General features: G+C 38.9%; 1 protein-coding gene across 1 annotated transcript in view; it reads left to right on the forward strand.

Moving 5' to 3' along the window:
• The window catches only part of rnf150a (ring finger protein 150a), an 81,665-nt gene extending 56,591 nt beyond the window's left edge, over positions 1-25,074 (forward strand). The window contains exons 5-7 of the mRNA XM_041223119.1: positions 3,023-3,119; positions 4,092-4,302; positions 22,235-25,074. Of these exons, the coding sequence (XP_041079053.1) occupies positions 3,023-3,119; positions 4,092-4,302; positions 22,235-22,353 (427 nt within the window). The 3' untranslated portion in view covers positions 22,354-25,074. The remainder of the gene's footprint in view (positions 1-3,022; positions 3,120-4,091; positions 4,303-22,234) is intronic.
• Positions 25,075-26,324: the final 1,250 nt, after the last annotated feature.

A 26,324-nucleotide genomic window follows, 5' to 3' on the forward strand; every position in this document is an offset into this window, starting at 1 on the left:
TAGTATTGTGGCTTAGACCCCTTTTTGGATGGCCGACTTCTGACTGACCCTGAAATTAATTGTCAAACCGTCCAGTCCTGGGCACATCTGTGGCCTCGCAGGTTGGGAGGGAGATTGTTGACTCAGATGAATTCACTCTCTGTCACAGGGACATATTAGGACATTATGCTGAATAAAACTAATAATAATAATAACTAGAATTGCCAGGCAGTTTTACAGCTCCCAAGCCCCAGTACCAGTACCAAACACTTAAAAAAAAATTACTGGAAGAAGCGGGTTTAGTTCTTGATATTTGACAAATTTGAAATCAGTAACTTCACCAGTTCTCCAGAAGAAGATTTAGAAAGTTTTTTCCAAAAAAGGTGTCAGGCAGCCATTTTGGTTCACGCACAAACACTGTTTTTGAAAAAGTCAATTGTACTGACACAGGCATGATGATTTTAGAGTTGATCAAGTAAACCATTTTTAAACTGAAGCAGTTTTAAATTAAATTTGAAAATGTAGGTCAGGCAGCCATCTTGTTTAACAAAACAACACCATTTTGCCATATTTGAATTCTTTTGTCACCGGGATGATCCCTACCAAGTTGGGAGTAAGTTGGTTAAATGGTTTTTGAGCAGAAGCAGTTTGTTGTTTGGTGTGCGTTGTGGCGAATTTGGTGGCAGCCAGTTTGATTGTAAAACTTACTGCAGCAACTTCTGCTTCGCAAAGTTGAAGCAGGTTTGGTTGCTGATGATATATGCCAAGTGTTGGATCAATCACTTCACCGGTTCCCAAGAAGAAGATTTTGAAAGGTTTGTAAAAAAAAAAAAAATAAATTAAAAAAAAAATGCGTCAGACGGCCATTTTGGTTTAATGTAGCAGCCATTTTGATAGTAAACTTTATCGCCTGAAACTTGAAGCGTGTTTGGTTGCTGATGACATATGCAAAGTGTCAGATCGGTTCACCAGTTCCGAAGAAGATGATTTTGAAAGTTTTTTCCAAAAAATGCGTCAGGCCGCCATCTTGGTTGACGCAGGAGTGCAATTGTTTTTGCATCTGAACTGTAATCTACTCGGGATGATACCCACCTAGTTTCATGTTGATTGGTTACAACTGAAGATCAGCTGCACCTGCCACGCCCTTTGGGATTGGACTGATACACGACAGCGACACAACTGAAGATCAGCTGCACCTGCCACGCCCTTTGGGATTTGTTTGCCTGGACTGCTTGTTCTACAAGGTTTTTTTTCCCTTCCTGTCATTATTCTTTATCCCATTTTTTTTTCATTCTTTTGGATTATTTGTATTTGTGATGCAGACTGTATCCTTACCTGAACTTTTGTGTTGACTCTCTCACAGACCTGTTTTGTGTAAATAGACACATATTGTTTTGGTCAATTTTTGTGATGATTATTCAGCGTCTGCCATCCTGTTTACATTTTATATATATATATATCACCGCGACCCTGTAAAGGATCAAGCGGTATATATATATATATATATATATATATATATATATATATATATAATTTCGTCTGAGGCATACTGTTAATCAAAGGTCTTTGGAGACATTGTAATAAACTCCATACATGCTTTAAGATGAAGTGTTTTGAGTAGCGGCTTCTTTCATGCCACCCATCCATACAAGCCAGCTTTGTGTAGGGACTGGCTTATTGTTGATGTGTGAACACTGACTCCCATCTCAGCCACAGAACTTTGCAGATCTCTCAAGGTCATTGTTGGCTTCAGAGTGACATCCTGAACCAGTTTTCTGCTTGCCCGGCTTCTCAGTTTGGGAGGTCGACCTGATCTGTGTAGAGTCTGGGTGGTATGATGCATCTTCCACTTCTTAATGACGGACATCACTGTGTTAGAGGGATAATCAGTGCCTTTGAAATTTTCTTGTACCCTTCTCCTGCTCTGTGCCTCTACCACTTTATCCCTGACTTTTTTTGAAAGCTCCTTGTTCTACATGATTGCTTTTTTTGGATCACTATGTGAGTTGCAGCTTGAAAGTCTTTATATACCTGAGGGAAATTATCTACAAGTTAAACCACTTTGAGTACACACAGGCTGAAACCATTTCACTAATTTTATGACCTTTCAAACAAACCATTTGCACCTGAGCTAATTTAGGGCTGCAGTAGCAAAGGGGTTGAATACTTATGCAACTGAGATTAATCTGTTTTTCTCTGTAAATCTTATTTTTATTCTAATTGCATTTTTTTTACTTTATCAATGTGGAGTAGTTTGTGTAGATTCTACATGTAAAGTCCAATTTGAAAGCGTTGTGGAGTACGCTCAGGTGCCAACAAAATGTGAAAACTTTGCAGGGGGGTGAATACTTCTGCAAACCTCTGTGTGTGTGTGTGTCTAATATATATATATATATATATATATATATATATATATATATATATATATATATATATATATATATATATATATATATATATATGGATGAAGGCTATATTTGCACCCTGAGCCATTAAAAAAAAAAAAAAAAAAAAAAGGCATAATGCCACAGTAGTGATGTCAAAAAATGATAATTCCACTAGAGGAATTATACTTGAACTTTGACCCCTTTTTGGCCCACTGAATATGAATCATGCCGTTACCATGTTGCATATTTCCATTATATGATTCAAGCTGAATTTGTTTAACAAGGGAGCAGTACCAATATTTAGCTACAGCATGTGTGCTCTACTTGAAAATGAGCTCATTAAACAGTTCACTTCTGTGTCAGTTTCCCACTTTTCATTAGCACTGATAAAAATGCATGAATCTGAGATGGGTAATTGCATTCAGCACTAAAATTCAATTTACACAGAGACTGTATACAATTATATCAAATATCATTTTGTAAATCAGCTGTTAGAGAATTCATGCAATTACTAAGGTTCAGCAAATTTGGTTATTCTTCCAAACAAAACTACAAAGAAAAAGTGTTGGAAGTTAGAAGATTTCACACAGGTACATATGAGGGTTATATCTTTGGAAGTGGTTGGACAGTACACTGACTACTTTATTTATTGACAGGCATCTCTTCCATAAGAACTGTGTAGATCCGTGGCTTCAAGATCATCGCACATGCCCAATGTGCAAGATGAACATTCTCAAAGCATTAGGAATTCCAGTAAGTAAATACACTTAAGTGAATGCTTTTCTCTTGTTGCCTTTTACTTGTTCCATCAGTGGAAAATAAAATAATGGTTTGTGTAGAATTCTCAACACTATTTGAAGTAGGAAATAATCTTCATATCATTTTTCAATGCATTTTTAGGGACTTTAATATTGTTTGGGAAAACAAACTGAGACTGACAGCCAAGAAATTAAATAGCTCAATAAAGAAAATCAGTTCTCTTGGAGTGCTGCCTACTTTAAAAAAAATAATAAAACAAGCTGGTGGGCCTTTTTTTGTTCTCCACTTGGGCAACCAATCTTCTCCTTCTGGTTCCCTGTTGCTATTGATATACTTACTGCTTTTAAAAAGCATGCATCGCATGATCTACAATTCCCTGCATAAGCAGGCTAGCGTGTCATGAGGTGACTCCTCCTGCCTCAGAGCAACCCTAGCTAGAGATGCTGTCCATGATAACACCCCTTTGTTGATCCTGAGTACTTGAAAAACTAGGGCCCTCAATGACACAACATTTGCATTGTTGTTTTTGTGGTTGTTTTTAGGAGCCCTTTGTGTTTGCTGTCAGGTTATTTACTTAGAAGTTATTGAAATTTGACATCCATGAAATTGTGAATGAGAGGTTGTGTCCAGTGTTGTTGATGGTGCTTGCACTGGGACATTGCTGTCAAGTATAACCCACTCCCTGTAGCTGTTTTTCCCAGCTCTTTATAAAGCACAGGCCCATCTACAGAAATGGTTGTGATAAAACTGATATCACAAAGTGCATGTGATTTGACGCGTAGCACAATAGACCTACTGTGTGCATTTAATTATAGGACACGCTGTAAATTGACCTACAACACATTTTTTTGAGCTGCTGTAAGTGGTCATACAGTACTTGTCTGATAAACGTGAATGGACAAACTGCAAAGTCACAGCATTCTTTAACATTTCGTTCATTTATTTTTTTGCCTTTCCGCTCTGCAGCCAAACGCAGACTGTGTTGATGACATCCCACCAGATTACGAGGGATCGATAGGGGGACCTCCAAGCAATCAGATAACTGGGGCCAGTGAGTTAACGGTCAATGAGAGCTCGGTGGTCCTGAATCCAGCGATCCGTGCTGTGGGACTCCCACGGGTCTTCCAGGACAGCGAACCCACCCCTCAGGCTGGAGAGATCATCATTACCACAAGCAGTAAGTGCTCTCTGGTCTGCATGATTTATTTATAGGTATCTTGCATCCCATGGCTAATGCAGCTTCACAGAGCACTGATAATAAGAGATAGCAGGCCAGCATTTTTATACAGTCATCCGTGTATGGGATCAGAGCCAGTGATGTTTTGCATAATGATCCTTGATTGGCTTTTACTGCTGGTGGTATCCATCTGTGTTCTATTAAAATACATGGGAGTGAGTGTTTAAGCCTAGCCTGTATGCCCAGTCTATTCAGAATACTTGGTTTGCACTGTGGGATCAAATCCATGGTCTCAAGTCTCGCAAGCAACTGGTGCTTTTATATCTCAGCACAATGTAGGATGTGTGCTGGTTATATCAATGGGAATAAGAACTATGAAGAGACTTGTGGTGCAGGAAGCCCACAAGTGTTAATTATTACTTAAAGATTGATTACTTAATAGATTTTCCATTTCTTCAGTTCTGAATCATTTAAGTTGCTGTTTTGAATTGATGGGTCTGGGGTGTGGGGAGAGTTTAGCACAGTACAAACACTGCCCATATGTGCAAGTGAAAACTGAGTATTTTGACACCAGGCTAGTAAATGTCAGTGTTTGCTTATATTGGCACAGTCCTTTTTCTTGGTGGCGGAGTTAGAATTCCAGTCTATGTAATTAATGACTTGCCTTTGGACAAGATATAAAATATCTGTGCTGCAAAGAGCATTAAATGCAGTCTTTTTAACAGTGTAGACTTCTCTCTGCTTGACTTTCCATACGAACCTGGCTTGTTTGAGGCAATTTATTCCTGTCAGATGTATAGAAAAGGCACTACACTCTTACAATATTGTAGAGCAAGACTTTTTGGATCTCACTTTCGAAATGACAGGGAGTTTAATTTATTTTCGATATGTACATTTACTTTTATTTATTCAGAAACACACTCCAGGACATGCTGTTGAGATTTGCCATACTGTTTTCAGGTGGTATCTTGAAGACCACATCAACAAAACCGTGGCACGGTCATATTTTCATGATACATGTAGCTTCCACCTTCCTTGCTAAGAGAGAGTCTGTCTCAGTTAACCTAATTTAACAAGCTGCTTCAGAGTTGTAAAAACCAAGGTTTTAATAACACATTTACATGAGCGATTTGTGTGAATGTTGAAATGCTAAAGAGACAAGTCCTGCCATGGTTATTCCTTCTTTAAACTAAGGTCTTGTCTACACTACATAACCGTTCTCGGGAACCGTACTCAAAACCGTTCTAATTAATCCAGCTCAAAGCATCCACACTGAAGCACCATTTCATGTTTAGTCGGGCTTAATGCATCCACACACATAGAATAGTTTGGTTACAGTTCCTAGCAGCGCAGTGAAAATTAATACAATAGTATCCTACCTTGCACTCTATTTTATTTTAAAATAATGTGTTATGCCCCATATTAACAGAGGTCCATATTGATAAAAAGAAGTAAAACAAGTATTTTGGAAAAAAGTAAGTGCGAACACACACACACACACACACACACACACACACACACACAAGTTGGGCTTGAAGTGTTGCAGGTTTTATTTTTAATCAGGTAAAGTCCCTTTTAAACAAATTGTGCTGATTTTGTTTCATAAACTCAGAAAAAACTGTTAATTAAAAAACAATCTTTGTTTTTACCTTAATATTTTGCCTGAGCCTAATTCTGGTCCCCTTAATTTTATTTCTGACAATTTCCATGAATTGTTCATCTACGGTCCTACTTTTAACTCGCATTTCATTTTTGCAGTCATCTAATTTAACGTTGTGCTTATGTTATTTCCTCCACAAGTTTAACAGAGATGTCCTGGCAGAATTTTTTTTTTTAAGCATAAAAATGAATACCTAGGGCCTCATTCACTAAACAGCAGTAACGTGTTTTGCACACAGTAAGCCCTTTAGTGCATGCTTGTACACCTGCTGCATTTATTTTACATATATTAAAATAGGAATGAAATCAGTAAAAAAAATGTTTTTAATTGAAACATCGGTAAAAACTGGGGGGGAGAAATCTCAGTATACACACTTTACATGTGGAATATCATGCGTAGCAGTTCTGGTTTCTGATTAGTAATGTCCCTGATATGTATGATGAGCAGAATCTGTGCAAGTGGAACCATGTTTTCCCAAGTTAGCTGGTACTTCGCGAACGTTTCGGCAATCACAGTGCTGACGGAAATAGTATCTACAGAAGGTATGAACATGACATCAGCACAAAACAAGCTGGTTTTATTTGCCTTGAAATCATAAAAAGAAAAGGAAATTGACAGAAATGGGTGGTGCAAGCCATCGGGAGACGCGTCAAAAATCACACTGGACATTTCCATCAATGTGTTCTGAATCAGTTAAGTTTACCAACTAAAGCATCACCGTTTTCTGTCAGTTATTTATGATTTAAGATTGTCGGCGTTAGGCATTTTTTTAGCTGATGGATAGACAGTACTGTCGAACAAAGTAACCACAAGCGTGTGTAAAAGCTGCATAAATGGATTGCTTGTCTCTCAGTTTAATGTGTCGCTCATTTTTCTGTATGTTTTTTTATTGTCAGCGTGAACATGTACCTCAATGCAGCAGTATTTGCAGTGCTGTGCATCCTCTGACCCACTTCTGTTATTTTTGCTTTTTGTATACTTCGAAAGATTAATTTTCTTTTGAATATTCATAAATTGATTTACGTTTTCTCCCCATTCCTCATCCACTAAAAATATTATATTTTTGTGCAAGTATTTCAGTTTAGTTTTTGATGAAGCTAGCAATGCCCAGCAGTTGCCACAATAATCACACTTTGATTGGCCAACATAATCAGGTGATAATGCATTTGTGAAGTGACAGAGAACCACGTTTTGAATGTTATTTGATCCTCTGATGTCTAAATGTTTTCTGTATCCTAGGATACGAGTGTAGGTCTGCTTATTACAATGTCAGAGTCAAAATAAAACAGCATTTTAATCAAAATATTGTGTATTTCCTAGAAAATAGTACCATGAAAATATTGAATAGTAGACAAATCGTGTATAAATCCTGTAATTTCTCGGTAAAATTGGGAATAAACTGCAAACGCGAACACTTTATATTCACTAACCAGTGGTAGGCAACCTAGCGCATGGAAAAAAGCGCGTGGACAAAGTACCGCTGTGACGTTTGAGTTATTTAAATATAATAAATAATGTTAATGCTTGGAATTGTATGCAAATTATGTGACAAAATACTGCAATAGATGTATTTGATATGCAAACCATAGTCACTTCAGGACACTAACTTTACTAGGTGCCTCAGCATGTTATTGAAGCCAGGCGGTGTCACAGAACCAGCAGAAGAGCTGCACAGGAGAGCAAGAAGAAGAGTCAGAGAGAGAGTATTTCGGATCAGGCAGATGTTACTAGAGCTGTGTGAGGAGGAGGAGGTAATAATTAGATACGAATTGATACAAAATCATAGTAGCCTTATATGTAAGGCCCCAGTAAATTCACGATATCATGAATTTCACAGAAATTGTGTATGTAACAACCCGGAAGAGCACACCCCACTAGAGTGAGCAGGATAACTTTTCCATCCAGTGAGGTTACCCGTTGTCAGGCTGGGGCCCCGCCCCCTTTCGTCTAGAGTGTTCCGATCCCCAGACTGAGGCACCTGGGCTGGGGGATTTTCATACAGCTGTCATTCTGGAACCTTCCAGCAGGTTGAGGTGTTCGTTCTGGATTGGCTGGAAACGGCACCTCCTCTCTCCATCTCTCCTATAAAAGGAGATGAGAGCTGGATCCCAGGGTCAGACTGAGAGAAGGAGCGGAAGAGAGAAAGTGCGAAACAGAAAGCGAAAGCTGACTTGTAGAAGTGTGAGCTGTGGCTGACAGCAGCTTTGTTAAAGTGATTTAAGGCTAAAATAAATAAAAAGTTTAGACTTGAAACCTTGTTTCAGCACCACAATAGTTTTGTCAAGTAGAAACAGCGCTACAGTAGCTGTACACAGTCCAACGTCAACACCTTACTATGGCAATGGGGTCAAACAAATACTACTGGCTTCATGAGTGGCGAATTCCTCATACTGTATAGCAAGTCAGAGGTGGGAAGTATAAAATGGTTGTTTAGATAGTGTTGACTTATTAGCTTGCAGTGTGTGGTTAACATAAAAAATGCAGACAGCTGACAAATTAAAAAAAGCTAAATTAATTTCAACAGAAGATCGCTTTCAGATCTATGAAGAAGGGACGTTGCATGCAGATGGTGGGATTCTGTTTTGCTCAGCAGTAACGTGTCTTTGGATCATCTAAGAAAAGCATCTTGACAGCGCAGTACACAAAAGCAAGAAAATCAAACTTGAAGTTCAGGCTAAACAATTACAGAACAAGCAGGTCACAATCACAGGACTGTTTAAAAAGAGCACTGAAGGTGGATAAACACGTAATGTCAACATGTTTGAATTAGTGGAAGCCTTTTTGTGCAGAGAACATATCGATACAACAGCTGGTCAATGAAATATTACACATTTTTAATGTAAAAAATTGTGGCGCTGTGCCACACTCGGACGACAGTATATCCCTAAAGTTTATGCAGCACATGAAGAATATTTAAATGGCAAAATGAACGATTCTGAGTCTGTTTGCGTGTATGCGACGAGGCCACTGATGATCAAGGCAACTGTTTTCTACATTATTTTCATCCAACAGAGCTTTATAACTGTGAATTCAGAGGAACTTACTGCTTACTTAGTAGATACACTGCATCTTGACTCTAACCACATGACAGTCGTAGATCAGGATATCATTGACGCTTGTGGGGAATGGCATTGATTTCAATTGTGTGTCTGTCTGTAATAGTAGACAGTGTAACAGAGGGAGAAACACTAGCTGTTTACGTCTACGCTTAGTCGTGTTCGATGTTTTTTTTTTTTTTTTGTATTATTATTTTAGATTGATAGGCTCCAGTGCCATTTATTTATTTATTTATTCATTGCATTTATATAGCCCTTTTTACACAAAAGTTATCTGGTTTTAAAACTTCATAAAAAATGATTTCTGCTTTTATAAAGAAAAACACAAAAGCTTTGGTTTTGTCATTTCAGGTTTGCAGTTAACGTTTCTCTTGTGTTTAATATGTTGGGATTAAAGGCAGTAAAATAGAGTAGGGATTCAAGGAAATGCATACACATGGATTATAGAGTGGTTAACATGTAGAAAACAGAAAGTACTGATTTAAAGGAGAAACCTCAAAATGGAGCATGGTAACCAGTGGAGTACCACGGGGATCAGTATTAGGTCCTCTTCCTTCTTCTGGTATATATAGTAAGCAAACTTGTTAAATTTCCAGACACCACAAAAATAAGACAAGTGGCAAACACCGTTGCAGCAGCAAAGGTCATTAAAAATGATCTAGACAGCATTCAGAACTGGGCAGACACATAGCAAATTACATTTAATAGAGAAAAGTGTAAGGTATTGCACCCAGGCAGTAAAAATGTGCATTATAAATATCATATGGGAGATACTAAAAGTGAAGAAGGAATCTATAAAAAAGACCTAAGAGTTTATGTTGACTCAGAAATGTCTTCATCTAGACAATGTGCGGAAGCTATAAAAAAGGACAACAAAATGCTTGGATATATAGGGAAGTAATGTTAAAACTTAACAATGCATTAGTAAGACCACATCTAGAATATTGTTTTCAGTTCTGGTCACCTCACTACAAAAATGATATTGCTGCTCTAGAAAGAGTGAAAAGAAGAGCAACCAGAATTATTCTGGGTTTTAAATGCATGCTATATGAAGACAGGCTTAAAGAAGAAGTCTTGAACAAAGAAGACTACGCAGTGATTCAAGCATTCAAAATTCTAAAAGGTATTGACAATGTTGAGGGACTTTTTCGACCTGAAAAAAGAAACAAGGACCAGAGGTCACCAATGGAGATTAGATAAAGGGGCATTCAGAACAGAAAATAGGAGGCACTTTTTATACACAGGGAATTGTGAGGGTCTGGAACCAACTCCCAAGTAATGTTGTTGAAGCTGACACCCTGGGATCCTTCAAGAAGCTGCTTAATGAGATTCTGGGATCAATAAGCTACTAACAACCAAACGAGCAAGATGGGCCGAATGGCCTCCTCTCGTTTGTAAACTTTCATATGTTCTTAATGTACTCGTACATCCTCAGACAGTCGAGGATATGTGAAGATTACGAGGCTATATTAATATATTTATATATTCACCATGTTCTTGTGATTTTTTGAAGTAGGCTACACTTAAAATAAACAAAAGAAACTGTAAATGTCCAATAAGTGAATGTTCATAAAGTGCGAGTTGAGATGCAGTCATAAATACAAACAATCAAACAGCATTTAATGTTAGTGTCAACAAACACCTGTTGAAATGTAAATAGCGAACTTTTAATTGACTGAATGAGTGCTTTGCTGACTTTTGATTAATGTTACAAAATAAATCGGACAGAGATAAAGTTATTTGATTTGCAGAGTTAAACAGAAATGTTTTATTACCAATGACTGTCTCTGCTTTGACTGTCTCACGGGATGCTGTGATTTGGGACAAGACCTCCGCCCTCCTCCTACAGAGAGCATTTATATTGTCCTTAATGTTTTATTGAAGTTAACGTTCTCGCTGATTCAGCACCAAAAAGCCTTTCATAATTCCCCACCACTTCTTCTGCTAATACATTTAGCGCCTGGTCTGTAAACTTTAGATTCCTCACTCTGTCCTCCTTGGTTGCTCAGAACCGTACTTAACTTTTCTTTCAAGCGCCCTGTATATATCTATTATAATACAGTGTGTGTAAACCTCATGCATAATCCTGCGCATTGTGACAAGTTGCAAATTAATCATTTAGCTTGCTTTATTTGTGCATATAATTAGCTTAGTGAATAGAGCTAGCGCTGGTTCATTTTTGCGCAGTGTGGCTTCCCCCTGCCATGCGGTAATTCTGGTCATTTACTGCTGTTTAGTGAATGAGGCCCCTAGTGCAAAGTGTACACTGATAGCAAGTCCTTCAGGTGTCTGTTCTGAGTATTTCACCAAACATACCTCAAAGTATTCTGGGATATTGTAGGATACACAAAAAAATGGAATAGGTATTGCACCGTCCACGATTCGGATAAATCGCAGTACCTGATGTGATCTAATTAGAACCAGACTTGAGACTACCCCCTGAGTATTAACCCTTTGCAGTTCATTTATTCATTGCGCGTCAGGTGCATCAGGTCCAACTTATTTTCACTTGTGCTGTTTATTTTACACGCACTGTTTAAAATTTTTTTTTTTTTCAGAGTAAAACTGGTTTAAAAGGCATTGAATCACAAAAAGGACACTCAGTACTGTATCTCCAGCCAAGCCCCACCACTTGTTTTTATTTACTTGTTTCTTTACTTGTTTGTATTTTTCACATACCTCTTTATAAACGTGCATACTGTCAAATCCTCTCCTGATCACTTGTTTTATCACCAAACTCCTCAGTAATGTGATCCAAGTTATTATTTTATTACTATAACATCTCAGAAAGCTCTGTAGATGTCTGTGATATTCTTTGAGTGCTGGATGCAGAAGCAGCTGTCTCCTTTGTTATCTCTGCAGTGCATGGGGCAATGAGATACGCCCTTTTTGTTGGGGGGGGGGGGGGGGGGGGTATTCAGCTCCTATCGGTCTCACTCTGCCAGTGAAAGGTTTTCTCAGCTTCTTCCAGAGAAAAAACGACTAGAGACCTGTGCTTTATGTTTTTTTGATGATGTCGGACAGGGTCTGACATTGGACAGGAAAGGGAAAATTGTAATATCAAAGGGTTAAACACTGTAGTGTGGATACAAACCGTATTTAGCACTTCTAAGCCGGTTTAAAGGCACCTAATATGGTTTAAAGGCATAATGTGGACTGGGCTTAAATTCACCTCCCATATACTGCAAGCCAATATAAGAAGAGGTTAGGTTGCAGTGATATCAGATGGCAGAATTACACAACTATGTCTGTGTATTTAATTTGTCCTGTGATACAATTGTAAAATTCTCCTGGCAAGGCTTAAATCCATTATTCTAATATTTTGTAGCAACCACCTTTTATTCAATGTTATGACTATTCTATTTGCCTGAAATGTTTCCAGTAACTGCAAAAGACACAAAAAGTACCCAACACTGTGATAATAAACCCACATTTATTGTCACCGTGCTGTATATACAGGTAATGGTAGAGTTCATTCATGATCTTTATTGCACCACTGCTTTTGAACTGTATGAGACTATGCCATGACAGCATGCAACTATATGTTACACTGTTTAAGAGCTCAGTGATATCTGTAGCTCACTTACAAAGTGAGATAATTTTGGTAAGTAAATTGCTTCTTGAGTCTGTTTTCACAACTCAGTAGTTGTTTGCTTCAAAAGAATGCATAATCACTGCTTGGAAACAGAAGTTTGCTTTATGTTTATACATGAAAACAAAAATAAGATTTCCTCACTGAACGTTAGTAAGCTGCAGATAAAGATGTAGTTGTGTAATGCTAACACTCTTAATACGCATCATACACATGGGAGGGGGCATACACAAAAAAACACTCTGTCATATAATAAGAAGAGACGTATCCCCTCAACTCAACACCACACGACCAGCATGACAGTAAACACAGACACAATGAAGCGTCCTTACCTTTGTAAGTTAGTGTGTCAGCCTCACGAAGGGCACTGCATGTGGCTTTCACTAACTGCTGTGCAAAATAAATATTTTTTTTTTACGTGTAAATATCGGGACTTAATAGCCCGGGTCATTTTAACTAATTAAGAAGTTACTGAGTCGAAGAGGGGAACAAAAAGCTAAACTCGCGACACCAGTAGTTTTTATTCTCTTTCTGAGCTGGTCCAACTATAAAAGGATACTTGCTATTGCTTTGTGACAGAGAGCGAATGAATCCTAGTCAACAATCTCCCTCCCTCTCTGTGAGGGCACTGTATAAAAGGAACAGTGTGCCTCGTACTGGTTGGTCTGCAGTTCATTCCAAGGCCAGTCGGAAGCCACCCATCCAGGAAGGGGGTGGAGTCACAATGCCTGAAGTCATCGCCCTAAAGTGGTATGTGATGTGTCAGTCATGGATTGGAGGAGACGTGACTGAACTAGCTATCACAGGGGTCGTGACTAAGGGTATAATTGGGGATGAGACGATCAGAATGACCAAGAAAGGAAACGGACTGTGAAAAACATTGTGAGTGTTAAGTGTTTTGTTTGTTTATGGAAACTAACTGTGTTTGTCACTGTTAGACGGCTAACACTAACTGGGAGCTGCTGCTACAGGCAAGCATCAAGCCCGGACTACACCGCATGACTGGAATTCCTTTGCACCGCACCTACACTCTGAGCACTCTCTCAGAAGAGACCGCGTCTGTGTTGTGTGTTGTTCTTTGTGTTATTATTTCAAGACTGAACCACGTGGTTTGTACACTGGCAATACACGTTGTGTAGAGCCAGCATTATTATTTAGAGGTCTCAATCAGAAAAAAAAGAAAATAAAGAAGTTTTCTGAACCGTGAACTTTGTATCTTTTATTGTTGGAGCACCTGAGCACTGCAAACCACTCGATCACATGCTTATACTTATATATTAATAAAAATCATCCAAGTAATCATCACTCTTCCAGTAACCACTGCAAGCAGTGAGCTTCTGTTTTCTGTTTTAAGTTTGGTTAAAACCTGTTTACGTACATCCATGACCAATACTTGTCTAAAAATGATTTTAATATCTTTGCAAAAATTAAGCCTAGACGATATTCGCTGCTTCATTAGTTTTATTTATGCAATACAAGAGGTTTTTTTCTGTTTGTTTTTTAAAGCTTGTAGCAGTGTTTTGTTATTATGGAGAGGGCCCCCCACCCCCCAAGCCTTTTGTGAAGTGACGCCTCTGCTTGTCCCCTTGGCTGAAGTGGATTGACTTAACTTGTTAGAAATATATTTTTTGTTATATAAATAAATAAACACTTGGTGGATGGAAAAGGCTGTGGTGACAAATAAAGGTGACCAGTTGTTAGATATTTTATGTAAATTAATAATTTCCATTATGAATATTTTCAGTGGTATACCGGATTGTGCATTTTTCTAATGTAACTCCAGTTTTCCGCTCCCACACAGAAGCTCTTCATTTTCTGGATTGGGTCTAAATTTAACACTGTGTAGGTGAATGTGAGTTTAATATCACTAATAAAGGATCAGTTGAGTCAATCCGGCTTTTGTGAAAGGAAGCCCTGATTGCTGAGCCCTGTACAGCAACAAGTACAAACACTGACACCTTGTGTCTTCAGTTAGCCACGCAGTCTATGGAGTCTAAATTCAGTTAAATGGGGCAGTGTTAAAACATACAACTTGAACAAAATTAGTTAAATAAATACAAGAGTATATGCAATGGAAACTGTAAAAGCAGACAAGCCCTTGAAAATGATATCCTGTATAACACGGATGAAGACATTAGCCAAAACCCTTATCTTAATTTCTAGTTCAACAGCAAGGTTACTTACAAAAGAAAGTAAAGTTTTCTCTTTATTTCAAGCGTTACTTTTATTATTTAGGCACTGCCAAATACAGGGTTATAAATAATGAATAGCAAGTAGACACAGTGTTTGTATATTTAACTATTTTGGTTCCTGTTAAGAGCTGCGCACAGGTTGAATCTCTCTTAGCGCAGGATGAAGATGTTATAAATACTGCATCAGTTGTCTCCTGAATTAAAACTCACTCTACAGCCTCGAACAGTTCTCACAGATACGCAGCAAGCTACGGTCACAATTCAGACACTTGGCTTGAATTATTTTAATGTATGAATCATATTTAATCTATTTACATAAGTGGCATCATTTGTATTTTTTTTTTTTGCACTCTGTGAATCATGAAGACTAGACAAAGCAGGGCTTGACAATCCAATCCTGTTTTTAGTTGAGTCTTTTTTCATCCACGACTAGGGTGTGGGCATTGTTGTCCATTTTGACCCCTTGCTTGCTAAATGCCTCGGTAAGCCTGGAAAGATGTTCATGAATAATTCATGCCACAAGTTCAGCGGTATTCCCAATATTATTAATTTGTTACCAAGGCAGAATTTCTGGGTCATACCTTTGTTCTTTGGATATTTGCATGCCTGTGTTAAACAGCAGCAGGAGGTCTGGGCATTGTAAAGCAAGGGGAGGTTTAGATTGGTTTATCAGGCCTTTGTTTGCTGAAAACCTGTATGATGTACAACAGTTATTAAATAAATTTCCTGCTTTTTAGATTTTTTTTTTTTTTTTTTTTTTTTTTTGGTAAATGTAAGCAATGGATGATCAGAACTGAAGTTCTAACCAGATATTGTCAGAAGAATACAATATTTGGAACCTAAGCTCTCGCTAATTAATTCTGTAACCACCTGTATTACAGCATGGGATACGGCATTATTAGAATTCCAATGGCATTTTCCTTGACAATGTTTTAAAGTAAACACAGATTACTAAATGACAACCTTTAGTAAATGTTAAATAGACTCTTGTCAAAGCACCCGTTGGTGCTGAAGCCCCCTGCTAGCTTTTACGTAAATTACTCCACAGTTGTTTCATATTCAGAATTCAGAATTTATTGCTCCTAGGGCATTGGCAACTGTAAATTCTGTGCTTAATTGTTTCTATCCTACCAGTGTTTTTTTTCTTTTCTTCACTTTAATATGTGGTACTTTGTGTTCATTAAAGAAAACACAGTGGCCCCTTGTAACAGGCACCATTTATTCAGAATACAAAGCATGATGTTGCATAATCTTTAATCTAGGTCTTTTATTCAGTTAACATTTAGTCTTGTGAGGGACCTTCACTAGAGTAATACGGCTTTCATTCTGATTGTTGTGATAGATATTGGAAGAGGAGTTAATTGATGTTCTGTGTATAAGGTTGCCCAAAGGTGTCTCTTACTTTATATTTAGCCTTATTAAAACAAGAGCACACAAAACATCTTCCTGTCTGCTTAAAACAATTTGCATGTCTTCTGAATGCATTGCATCACATACATGATGCACCCTAATTGTATTCCTGGTGTATTCCTGATGTTTGCTGTTCCCTTTCAAGTAGGGAATATTAACCATTACAAAATGGCTGTTTCCCTTTTAAGATACCCAAACTTAAAAACTTTATACCAAAGATTCCCGCCAGAGTAGGGAGGTGCTGCTGAGGCTCCGCCCACAACCATAAGCAGCAGCGAGCCCTACAATCATCGGCATTTTCTTTTTTCAACCGTGCAGATAACTCCTGACACAGAAGTGTCTCTTTCTTCTCTATATACCTATTGTTAGCGCTTTTTAGCTTGCATATATATATATATATAGATAGATAGATACATACAGTACCAGTCAAAAGTTTGAGTACACCTGCTTGAAACCAGGTTTTTCATGATTGTCTGTGCTTTTAACTGTATAAACTTGTCTATAAACACTTAATATTTCATTATATGATACGTGCACGTATCATCATAGCTGATAATCATAAGTGAATTGCTTTCAAAAATTTAATTTTTAAATGAAAATGTAATTCTTGTCAATTTCAATGAAATGGTCCCGCCCAAAGCAAGAGGATTTGAAGCGCAAGTCAGTTAAAAGTCTGAAATGTGTATAACATGGTGTTAGAACACTGGCCTAAGCATAAAAGTGTCTTTGTTAGATGTTCTATGAGTTAACTAGCATGTTACCTAATTAACCTTGTGTCACCAATTATTGTTAACAGGTGAGGGTCCATGATTACTAGAAATATAGGTAGCATAGGCACAAGTTTGTCATTCCTGAATGTAAGGGAGCAGAACATGGTAAAATACGCTCAGTTAAGCAAAGAAAAAAGTCTGTAATTACTTTAAGAAATGAAGGTCAATCTTTATGAGAAGTCGCAAGAACTTTGCAAGTGTTTGTAACTGCTGTGGCCAAGACCATCAAACGATTTGAAGAAACTGGCACTCATGAGGACCGAACAAGGTCAGGAAGGCCAAGGGTGACCTCAGAATCAGAGAACAAGTTCATTCGAGTCACAAGTCTTCTAAACCGGCGATTAACTACCCCTGAAATACAAGCTCAGCTAAATACTACTAGTATTTCAACATCAACTGTTCAGAGGAGATTGCATGAAGCTGGCCTAACTGGAATAATTGCTGCAAAGAAACCATTCTTAAGAGTGCAGAATAAGTGAAAGAGACTTGCCTGGGCCAAAAAACACAGAAACCGGACGTTTGAGGAGTGGAAGTCGGTCTTATGGACCGATGAGTCAAAATTTGGAATATCTGGGCCCAACCGCTGAGTATTTGTAAGACGCAGAGAGGGTGAGCGCATGAGTTCTGCATGTGTGGTTCCCACTGTCAAGCATGGAGGAGGCAGTATCATGGTCTGGGGTTGCTTTGCTGGTGACAGAGTTGGTGATCTTTGCCAAGTCCATGGCAAGCTCAACCAGCATGGCTATCCTAGCATACTTCAGAGGCATGCCATTCCATCAGGATTACGGCTAGTTGGGCAGTCCTTCATTCTTCAGCAAGATAATGACCCGAAACACACCTCAAAGTTGTGCAAGAACTATCTGGAGAAGGAAAGTGAAGGACAACTCAATCTAATGACCTGGCCTGCCCAGTCTCCAGACCTCAATCCCATAGAACTTGTATGGGACGAACTGGACAGAAGAGTCAAAGCAAAGCTACCCACAAGTGCCCTGCATCTCTGGGAATTGCTGCAGAAGAGCTGGGAAGACATGTCGGGTGATTTCCTGCTGAAACTTGTTAACCAAATGCCTCGTGTTTGTGAGGCTGTTATTAAGGCAAGTGGTGGCTATTTTGAGGAATCCAAGATTTACAGACATTTTTCAATTTTCTTTAACAATTTTTCAATACTTACAGAAGTATTGAAAAATTCAGAGCAGTTATTGCAGACATACCTACTAGCAGCTTGATGCTGTTTTAGTACTGCTTCTGCAGTACTACTGTATTACAAAGGCCTTTTGAAGCAGGCTTTTTCTATTTTCGTGCACAAATTTAGAATTAGCCAGTGGCTGACTAGCAGGTGGGCATCATTGTTGATTCACCACATACAATAACTGCGACTCGTCACCCCCGATCCTTGGGAACCGAGATTACTGTTTCGGTGCAGGCTGCTGGTGGTCTTTTGTTCGCACCGGCTACGCAATTTAGCCAGTGGCTGATTTGCATGTGGGCATCCATGCTAACTTGCCACTTGCAGTAACTGCGATTTATTGCCCCCGATCTCGCTTGCGAGTTTGAGGTTACTGCTTCGGTACTGAGGGCATCGAGTCAGCCCTGAGTGTTGGTGCCGAGAGAGTATTAGGGAGTGTTAACATGGAAAACAGAAAGTACTGATTAGAGGAAAAACCTCAGAATGGAGTGTGGTAACCAGCGGGTACCACAGGGATCAGTATTAGGTCCTCTGCTATTCCTAATCTACATTAATGATTTAGATTCTGGTATAGTAAGCAAACTTGTTAAATTTGCAGACCGACACAAAAGTAGGAGGAGTGGCAAACACTGTTGCAGCAGCAAAGGTCATTCAAAATGATCTAGACAAGATTCAGAACTGGGCAGATACATGGCAAATGACATTTAATAGAGAAAAGTGTAAGGTACTGCACGCAGGAAATAAAAATGTACATTATAAATATCATATGGGAGATATTGAAATTGGAGAAGGAATCTATGAAAAAGACCTAGGAGTTTTTGTTGACTCAGAAATGTCTTCATCTAGGCAATGTGGGGAAGCTATAAAAAAGGCTAACAAGATGCTCGGATACATTGTGAAAAGTGTTGAATTTAAATCAAGGGAAGTAATGTTAAAACTGTACAATGCACTAGTAAGACCTCATCTTGAATATTGTGTGCAGTTCTGGTCACCTCGCTATAAAAAAGATATTGCTGCTCTAGAAAGAGTGCAAAGAAGAGCGACCAGAATTATTCCGGGCTTAAAAGGCATGTCATATGCAGACAGGCTAAAAGAATTGAATCTGTTCAGTCTTGAACAAAGAAGACTACGTGGCGACCTAATTCAAGCATTCAAAATTCTAAAAGGTATTGACAGTGTCGACCCAAGGGACTTTTTCAGCCTGAAAAAAGAAACAAGGACCAGGGGTCACAAATGGAGATTAGAAAAAGGGGCATTCAGAACAGAAAATAGGAGGCACTTTTTTATACAGAGAATTGTGAGGGTCTGGAATCAACTCCCCAGTAATGTTGTTGAAGCTGACACCCTGGGATCCTTCAAGAAGCTGCTTGATGAGATTTTGGGATCAATAAGCTACTAACAACCAAACGAGCAAGATGGGCCGAATGGCCTCCTCTCGTTTGTAAACTTTCTTATGTTCTTATATGTGTAGGTACTGAGAGTCAGAACAGATTGACTAATCGACACGGACAACATGTCTGTTGTGTCATACATAAACCACCAGGCTGGTTTACGGTCACCCAGTCTTCACCGTGTGGCCCACAAGCTTCTGCTGTGGGTACAATTGAACCGCCTCTCACTCCAGGCAGTCCACCTGCCGGGGGTGATCAACTGGGCTGCGGACCTCCTTTCGAGGGGGTGATGACTCTATCCCGAGGTTGTGAGCCTCATTTGGGAGAGGTTCGAGAGGGCAGAGGTGGATCTCTTTGCCTCTCAGGAGTTCTCTCTTTTTCTCTTTCTCAGGAGTGCTCTTCTCTCTTGCCTCTATATAAAGGGAGACGGGGGATCTCTGGGAGTAGATGCACGGGCACATCTACTCTATGCTTTTCCACCGCTTGCCCTGCTCCCTCTGTATCTGGAGAAGATTAGACAGGACCGGGCCAGGGTGCTCCTAATAGCCCCATACTGGCCCAGGAGAGTCTGATTCTCCTCCCTGGTGCAGCTCCTGAGCTGCCAGCTGTGGGAAAAGCCAATGCGTTGCAACCTGCTCAGTCAGACGCAGGGCGCTTTGTGGCACCCCAGCCCATCGAGCCTGCAGCTCTGGGTTTGGCCCCTGAACAGCTGCACTTGAGTCAGCTTGGACTATCAAACAGGGTGATTGACACCCTGCAAAATGCTAGGGCAGCCTCTGCTCATTCCCAATGTGGGTACAAGTGGGGCGTATTCCCGATGTGGTGTTTGGCTAGTGGGTTCAAACCCACAAAATCCCCCTGTACTGTAAATGTCTATCTGGCAGCCATTTTGGTGTGCCATGTGAAAATCTCCCCAGGAGCTCACTTCCTGGTGGGGCTTAAGCCACCGGTGAAGGATTTAGTTCCTTGCTGGAGGTTAAATGTGGTGCTTAATGCACTGACAAAACCTTCTGCTGAGCAAACATTTTTGCCCTTCGACAGCTTTCTTGCTTGCCATCACCTCTGTTAAGCGGGGTGAAAATGCAAGCATTTTCTATTTCGAAAGCCTGTCTAATTTTTTCAGAGGCCAGAATGAAGGTCACCCTTCGTAGTAACCCAGCTTTTCTGCCCAAGACCATCTCGGCTTTCCATATTAATCAGTCAGTGGAGTTGGAGGCTTTCCACCCCCCTCCTTTTATAGTCTGACAAGGAGTGCCAGCTCCATATGCTTTGCCCAGTGTGGGCATTAGCATATTAGGTGGAGAAGACTAAAAGCTGGAGGCAGTCGAAACAACTGTTCGTTTGTTATGGGGCTAAGTTGTCCCAGTCCACCCTTCATGATATAACATTAGAGTTGAGTCCATCTTAATGATCTTGGAGCACTTTGTATACAAACGGTTACAAGTTTGTATTGGGTTGTATGCCATGTCCTTGCGACAGCTTGGGTAACCTCAACTATTTTGTAATGGTTAATATTCCCTACTTGAAAGGGGAATGTAGGGTTATCGTAACCCTGGTCCTGAAATAGGAATATTAGCCATTAACTTCGCTGTCACGGCGTTCATGTTCGTAACCTTGAAGAAAATGGTGATGATTGTAGGGCTCGCTGCTGATTATGGTTGCGGGGCGGAGCCTCAGCAGCGCCTCCCTACTCTGACGGGAATCTTTTGTGTAGAGTTTTTCAGTTTGGGTGTCTTAAAGGGAAACACCCATTTTGTAAGGGTTAATATTCCTATTTCACCATCTCTTCTAGGAAAACAATTCTTTTAAAGTCATTCAAAGGCAAATTCTATGTTAGGGTGTATCATTTATGTGATGCAGTTTAATGCTATGCGTTCCGTGAACAGTTGAAGCCCTTTACAATAACCGTATGTGAATGGGTGAGGAAAACTTTTTTTGTTTTTGTTTTTTTAGCACGGGAGACATGCAGATTCAGGTCTGTTGGGGTGACTTGTTAAGATATCACTGGCTGAGTACGATAAGACTAATATTAATATTTAAATCTAAACTAACAACCCTAATAAGTATGTCTCATGAATATTGCACCTTTTAAATGCTTACAGTATATCACAACTTGAACAAGAGTTATTACACAGATGAAACCATTAAGTTAAACATTTGTTTACTTTTATATAGTTTTATCTCGACAATACATGGTGTCACAGTAACTAAATGTTGTTTGCTCAAGACTTTCACCCAAATAGGGTCAGTTAAGAGCGACTCCCATTGTAAATCTATCTCCTTCATAAGTCATGACCCCCTTCATGAATGTATGAGCACCTCTTAAGCTTAAAAAAAAAAAAAAAAATGTATGGTAAGAGTTCCCAAATGTGGCACAAACTTCCTTAGGGTTGTCATGTTTGTTTTTATAATTATTATTTTGACTGTAAATGGAGACAAAGCTGTGACCATACTGAGAAAGTAAGAAAACAAAACTGACAATGGAAATGATGCTCTGTACTGAGTATAGAGGTTAGGCTGAACTAACCAATTAAAAGAAGTGGCAACTCCAGGTTAGAAACTGTTACTGAAGTCACATTCTTTTTGGATTTTGGATGATAATTTTGTCATGCATCTTAAAAGTTTAATCATAAGTTTGTTCTTCATTCTTGTATGTTATTTTTTTGTTTCACCAGGTGACCAGGAACCGGCAGTGAGCAGCGATTCAGACACCTCGTTGATTATGGGTGTGGAAGTGGAGCGCTCTGACATGGAGATCTCTACTGACCAGGACTATGAGGAGGTTAAGTCCTGAAATGTCTCGGATGAGATCTCTGGGATTCAGACCAAGCAATTTCTATCAGAGAATTACAAAAATAAAAAAAACAAAATTTAAATAAAGCATCAAAAGACTGCAATGCACTCCATTTGGGAATGGCCAAGGAAAGCAATAGCAAGACCCTTCTAAACACAATCTCATCAATATTGAGAGATTGTTTCCACAAATACATTTTACATCGTTTCAATCACAATACTTCAACCGGCTGGCAAATATGAAACAGCGTAGGTGTTTTTTTTTTGCTATTTTTTGTGTGTGTTATTCCTCACATTTGAGCCTCTAGTTGCGTCGTGGAGATATGTCTTTACAGCTACCCCACCCTGTGGTTCCTGCCTAAGCGAGCTAATCCTCAGACTAAAAGAATTGCTTCCCAGAAATCACTGCCAAAACATTCCAGTGAGGAAACCAGACACTACAGTGTGTGTTTGTTTTTTTTTTAGTTTTCCAGGATAATAATTCCTATGCATACATTGTTAAAACCAAGAACATTGTTGCACAGGAAATTCCATAAATTCTGACCAGTATCAACTGATGGATATCCCTCCCTCCCTGACCCTAATATAATCCTCAGATATCAGATATCATAAAGCATATTGATAGTGCAGATTGTATTTTATCTCCTGGGAGCAGCAAGAATTGCGCTGCTCCAAGAGTTCCGTGGACTCGGTTCACTGTCCGATCCCCGTTTTGGAGGAAAAAGAAGGTTGTGTCAATAGAGGGCAAAGTAGTTCTTCACACCGTTCAACTTTTGTTCTCAAACACTGTACTGTACAGGATGTGTGTGCATAAGATTACCCTCATTTCAGGATCTAATCTAAGGCATCTCTGGGACATCTGCTTGAAAGAAAAATTATTCTGAGAAGGCAATGCGGAAGAGAACCAAGCTGGAAAGATTTGGTTTTTTTGAGTGGTTTTCCATACAAGGACACAACACTCAAATCCCAAACTGTATTCAAAGATAATGCACACTTTTGCTGAGCTTTACTAACAGCGGACTACATGCCTGCCTGGTACCGCTGACACAGCCTTGCTTTGCCTTTGTACGACCGTCCATTTGCTATCACACAGTAACATTACGCAGACACGTATTCCCACAGAGCTGTTGTGGAAGAAGGTATTTGCTAAACATGCCGGCTGCAAAATGATATATAACCCTATTTCCAAAAACTAAAAAACTTTTTTTTTTTTTTTTTTTTTTTTATAGCATGCCATGTTATGTTTTGAACTGGCGCTATCAGGACAGATGTTAAAGCCAAATTAAATGAGGTCCCTGGTTAAGGGATTATCCCAGTCCACTGTTAGGTTGGACTCCCTTGTGCCCACTCTGATATCATCAGCACTCAAAGAAAGCCATCAAGTGGATCATAAGTACGGACAGGCTGTACGGCCCATTGGGCCTCTCCATATTTGAATGGACTTTAACAAAGGGAGTATTGTTTAGCTTACAATCATCTGGCCTGCAATATTAATCATTTTACCCTCTTCCAGGAAGGAAAAGGATTAGAGGCAACATGATCACATTTTCAGGCCTAGCATAAGAATTGATTTGAGAGAGCTTAGGCTCCCAGTATTGGATCCTGGCGTTGTCTGGTTAGAAATTCAGTTTTGATCACCTATTGCCTACAAATTGATGATCGTACTTTTTTTTAAATGATGTTTCAACGGGGGCAGAAAAGACAACATTTGAAATTCCTTCAAAGAACCATTTTTTTGGTTATAGGGGAGGTTCGTCTATAATAATCTAGCAGGGTCCAGCACTGAATGTCAGCTGGGTTCAATTTGAGCAGACAGTGTATTGGGCCCAGAGCACTTCTGGGATAGAATGGAAAATCTTATATCAAATACAGTATGGCACTTGTTTCAAGAGCACATTTTTATTTCAGGACTGGTAGAAACTGTCGGGTTTCTTAGTATTGTACATCACGCAAAAAAAAAAAAAAAGGGGTATTTGATTACATTTATTTTAGTAAGTTATACATTTATTTTTCTAAACTAGAGAAGAGAACTCTTGTATACGTAATAAGTGTAATTTGGTACATTGAGTAATGATTGAATGTATATATCACCTTTTAAAATGAATGAAAAAACAGCATTTTTTTTTTTGGTGAGTGTGCGATCATCGAAGAAACTGCTTAATGTGGAGGTACCGTTAAGCGGTAGCTGTTGCATTTGTATGACTGAACCCAGGACAATCAGTCGTTCTACAGGAACTAAAACAGCATAATAGAGAATCTGTTTCTTACAGGGACAGCATAAAATAACAGATTTCAAAGTAAAATTGTACTTCATCATTACACTAATGAAGGCACTAGCCAAATATTGTTAACTTTAACATTCTTTTATAATTTACCTTTATCTTGTAAGATCGCACATTTATGACTTCCTACCCTAATCGGACAAGTGCTTTAAAGACGACCCTCCCTCTCTTGTGTTTACCACTGCTCTAACAGATATCCAGACTGGAACAACTTTAGTGTTAAAAATAGGCCTGTGCTGATTTGATTATGTGACACATAAAAAAAAAAAAAAAAACTAAAAGATGACAGACAATTGAAATGGAACTGTTTGCATTTTATATTGTATTTATACTGTAAGCTTATACAAAGTCATCACAAGAGCTGGATGTAAACAGTGCAGCGAGGCTCTGGAGAGAACCTCTGCACCGAAATATAAGTATGAATGAAATGCAGCACCGATAGTGTGTGTGTGTGATATATATATTATATATATATATATATATATATATAGATATATATCTATATAAATATATATATATATATATATATATATATATATATATATATATATATATATATATATTATATTTAATGTTGCACTGCCAAGAGTTTAATAATAACAGAACAATCAACTATTTAAAATGCTCCAATTGTGTGTTGCGCAGGCCTGTTGTGTTAAAGCAGTCGGAGCCTCTAAACTGTATTTAACAAGACCTGTTTGGCACCGGTATTGTGCTGCAATGCACTCCTGATGCAAAATCACTGGCCAATCCCATCAACCCCAATGTGGAATAAAAGTATTGCAAAAAAAAAAAAAAGCAGCTGCCGAATGTATGTGCAATGTGGAAAACACAAACCAAAGCTTATACAGAGTTTATCGTGTAATATCCCTTGTTGGCTATAAATATCTTTAATTTGTTGTTGTTGTTGTTATTATTGTATCGTAGATACTGTAAGGCTTTTTACTAACTGTTCCAGGTGTTATTACACAGCTGTGCCTGTGGTTGTGTTACATGAGGACGCAGCAAACATGTGCTGAAGACGCAAGGCATCCCATCATAAACACTACTTGAATTGGGTGCAGTTCACAACAAAGTAGTCTGTAGAGTAGATCCGGCAGCGCCTCACGTTTCAGTGTTCTGTATGCTGTTAAGCAGCCTCCAGTTAAGTAATAACCTGATTGCATTAAACCAACTCGCTGTAGTGATTGTGGACCTGTGCACCTACAAGGGAACTCACAGATCCACCTTCTACTTGAAAGAAACATTATTGATTCAGGGATATTCATTGGTTCACCCATAGCTAATCATTTGCTAATTCATTTACTGCAGGAGCAGCTGTAGAAAGGGGTCCTAAAAAGGCCAGATTGTTGAACAGTGTAAGTGGCATGAAGATGCATCCTGCACATTTCAGATGGACATTTGTACTTTGTATTGAACATTACCATGTTAAATTGACAATAAACACCATAATTGAATACAATGGATATTGATTCCACTTACACTTGGAAGCATCTGAGCCATTACCATCAAGCAGTGAGGCAGAGACGTATTGATTCAAACCACAGCCTACCAGTATCAATACATATACAGATAGTAACTGTTCAGTTTTTTTAAATATATAAACAAACTACACTTTGTCGCTATTGGTTGATTTCTTTGTGTCCAATTTTTCCACTATTAATTTACCCTCTATGATTTCCTGTGTCGG

This window comes from Polyodon spathula, chromosome 2 (assembly GCF_017654505.1).
Source record: "Polyodon spathula isolate WHYD16114869_AA chromosome 2, ASM1765450v1, whole genome shotgun sequence".
Taxonomy (NCBI): domain Eukaryota; kingdom Metazoa; phylum Chordata; class Actinopteri; order Acipenseriformes; family Polyodontidae; genus Polyodon; species Polyodon spathula.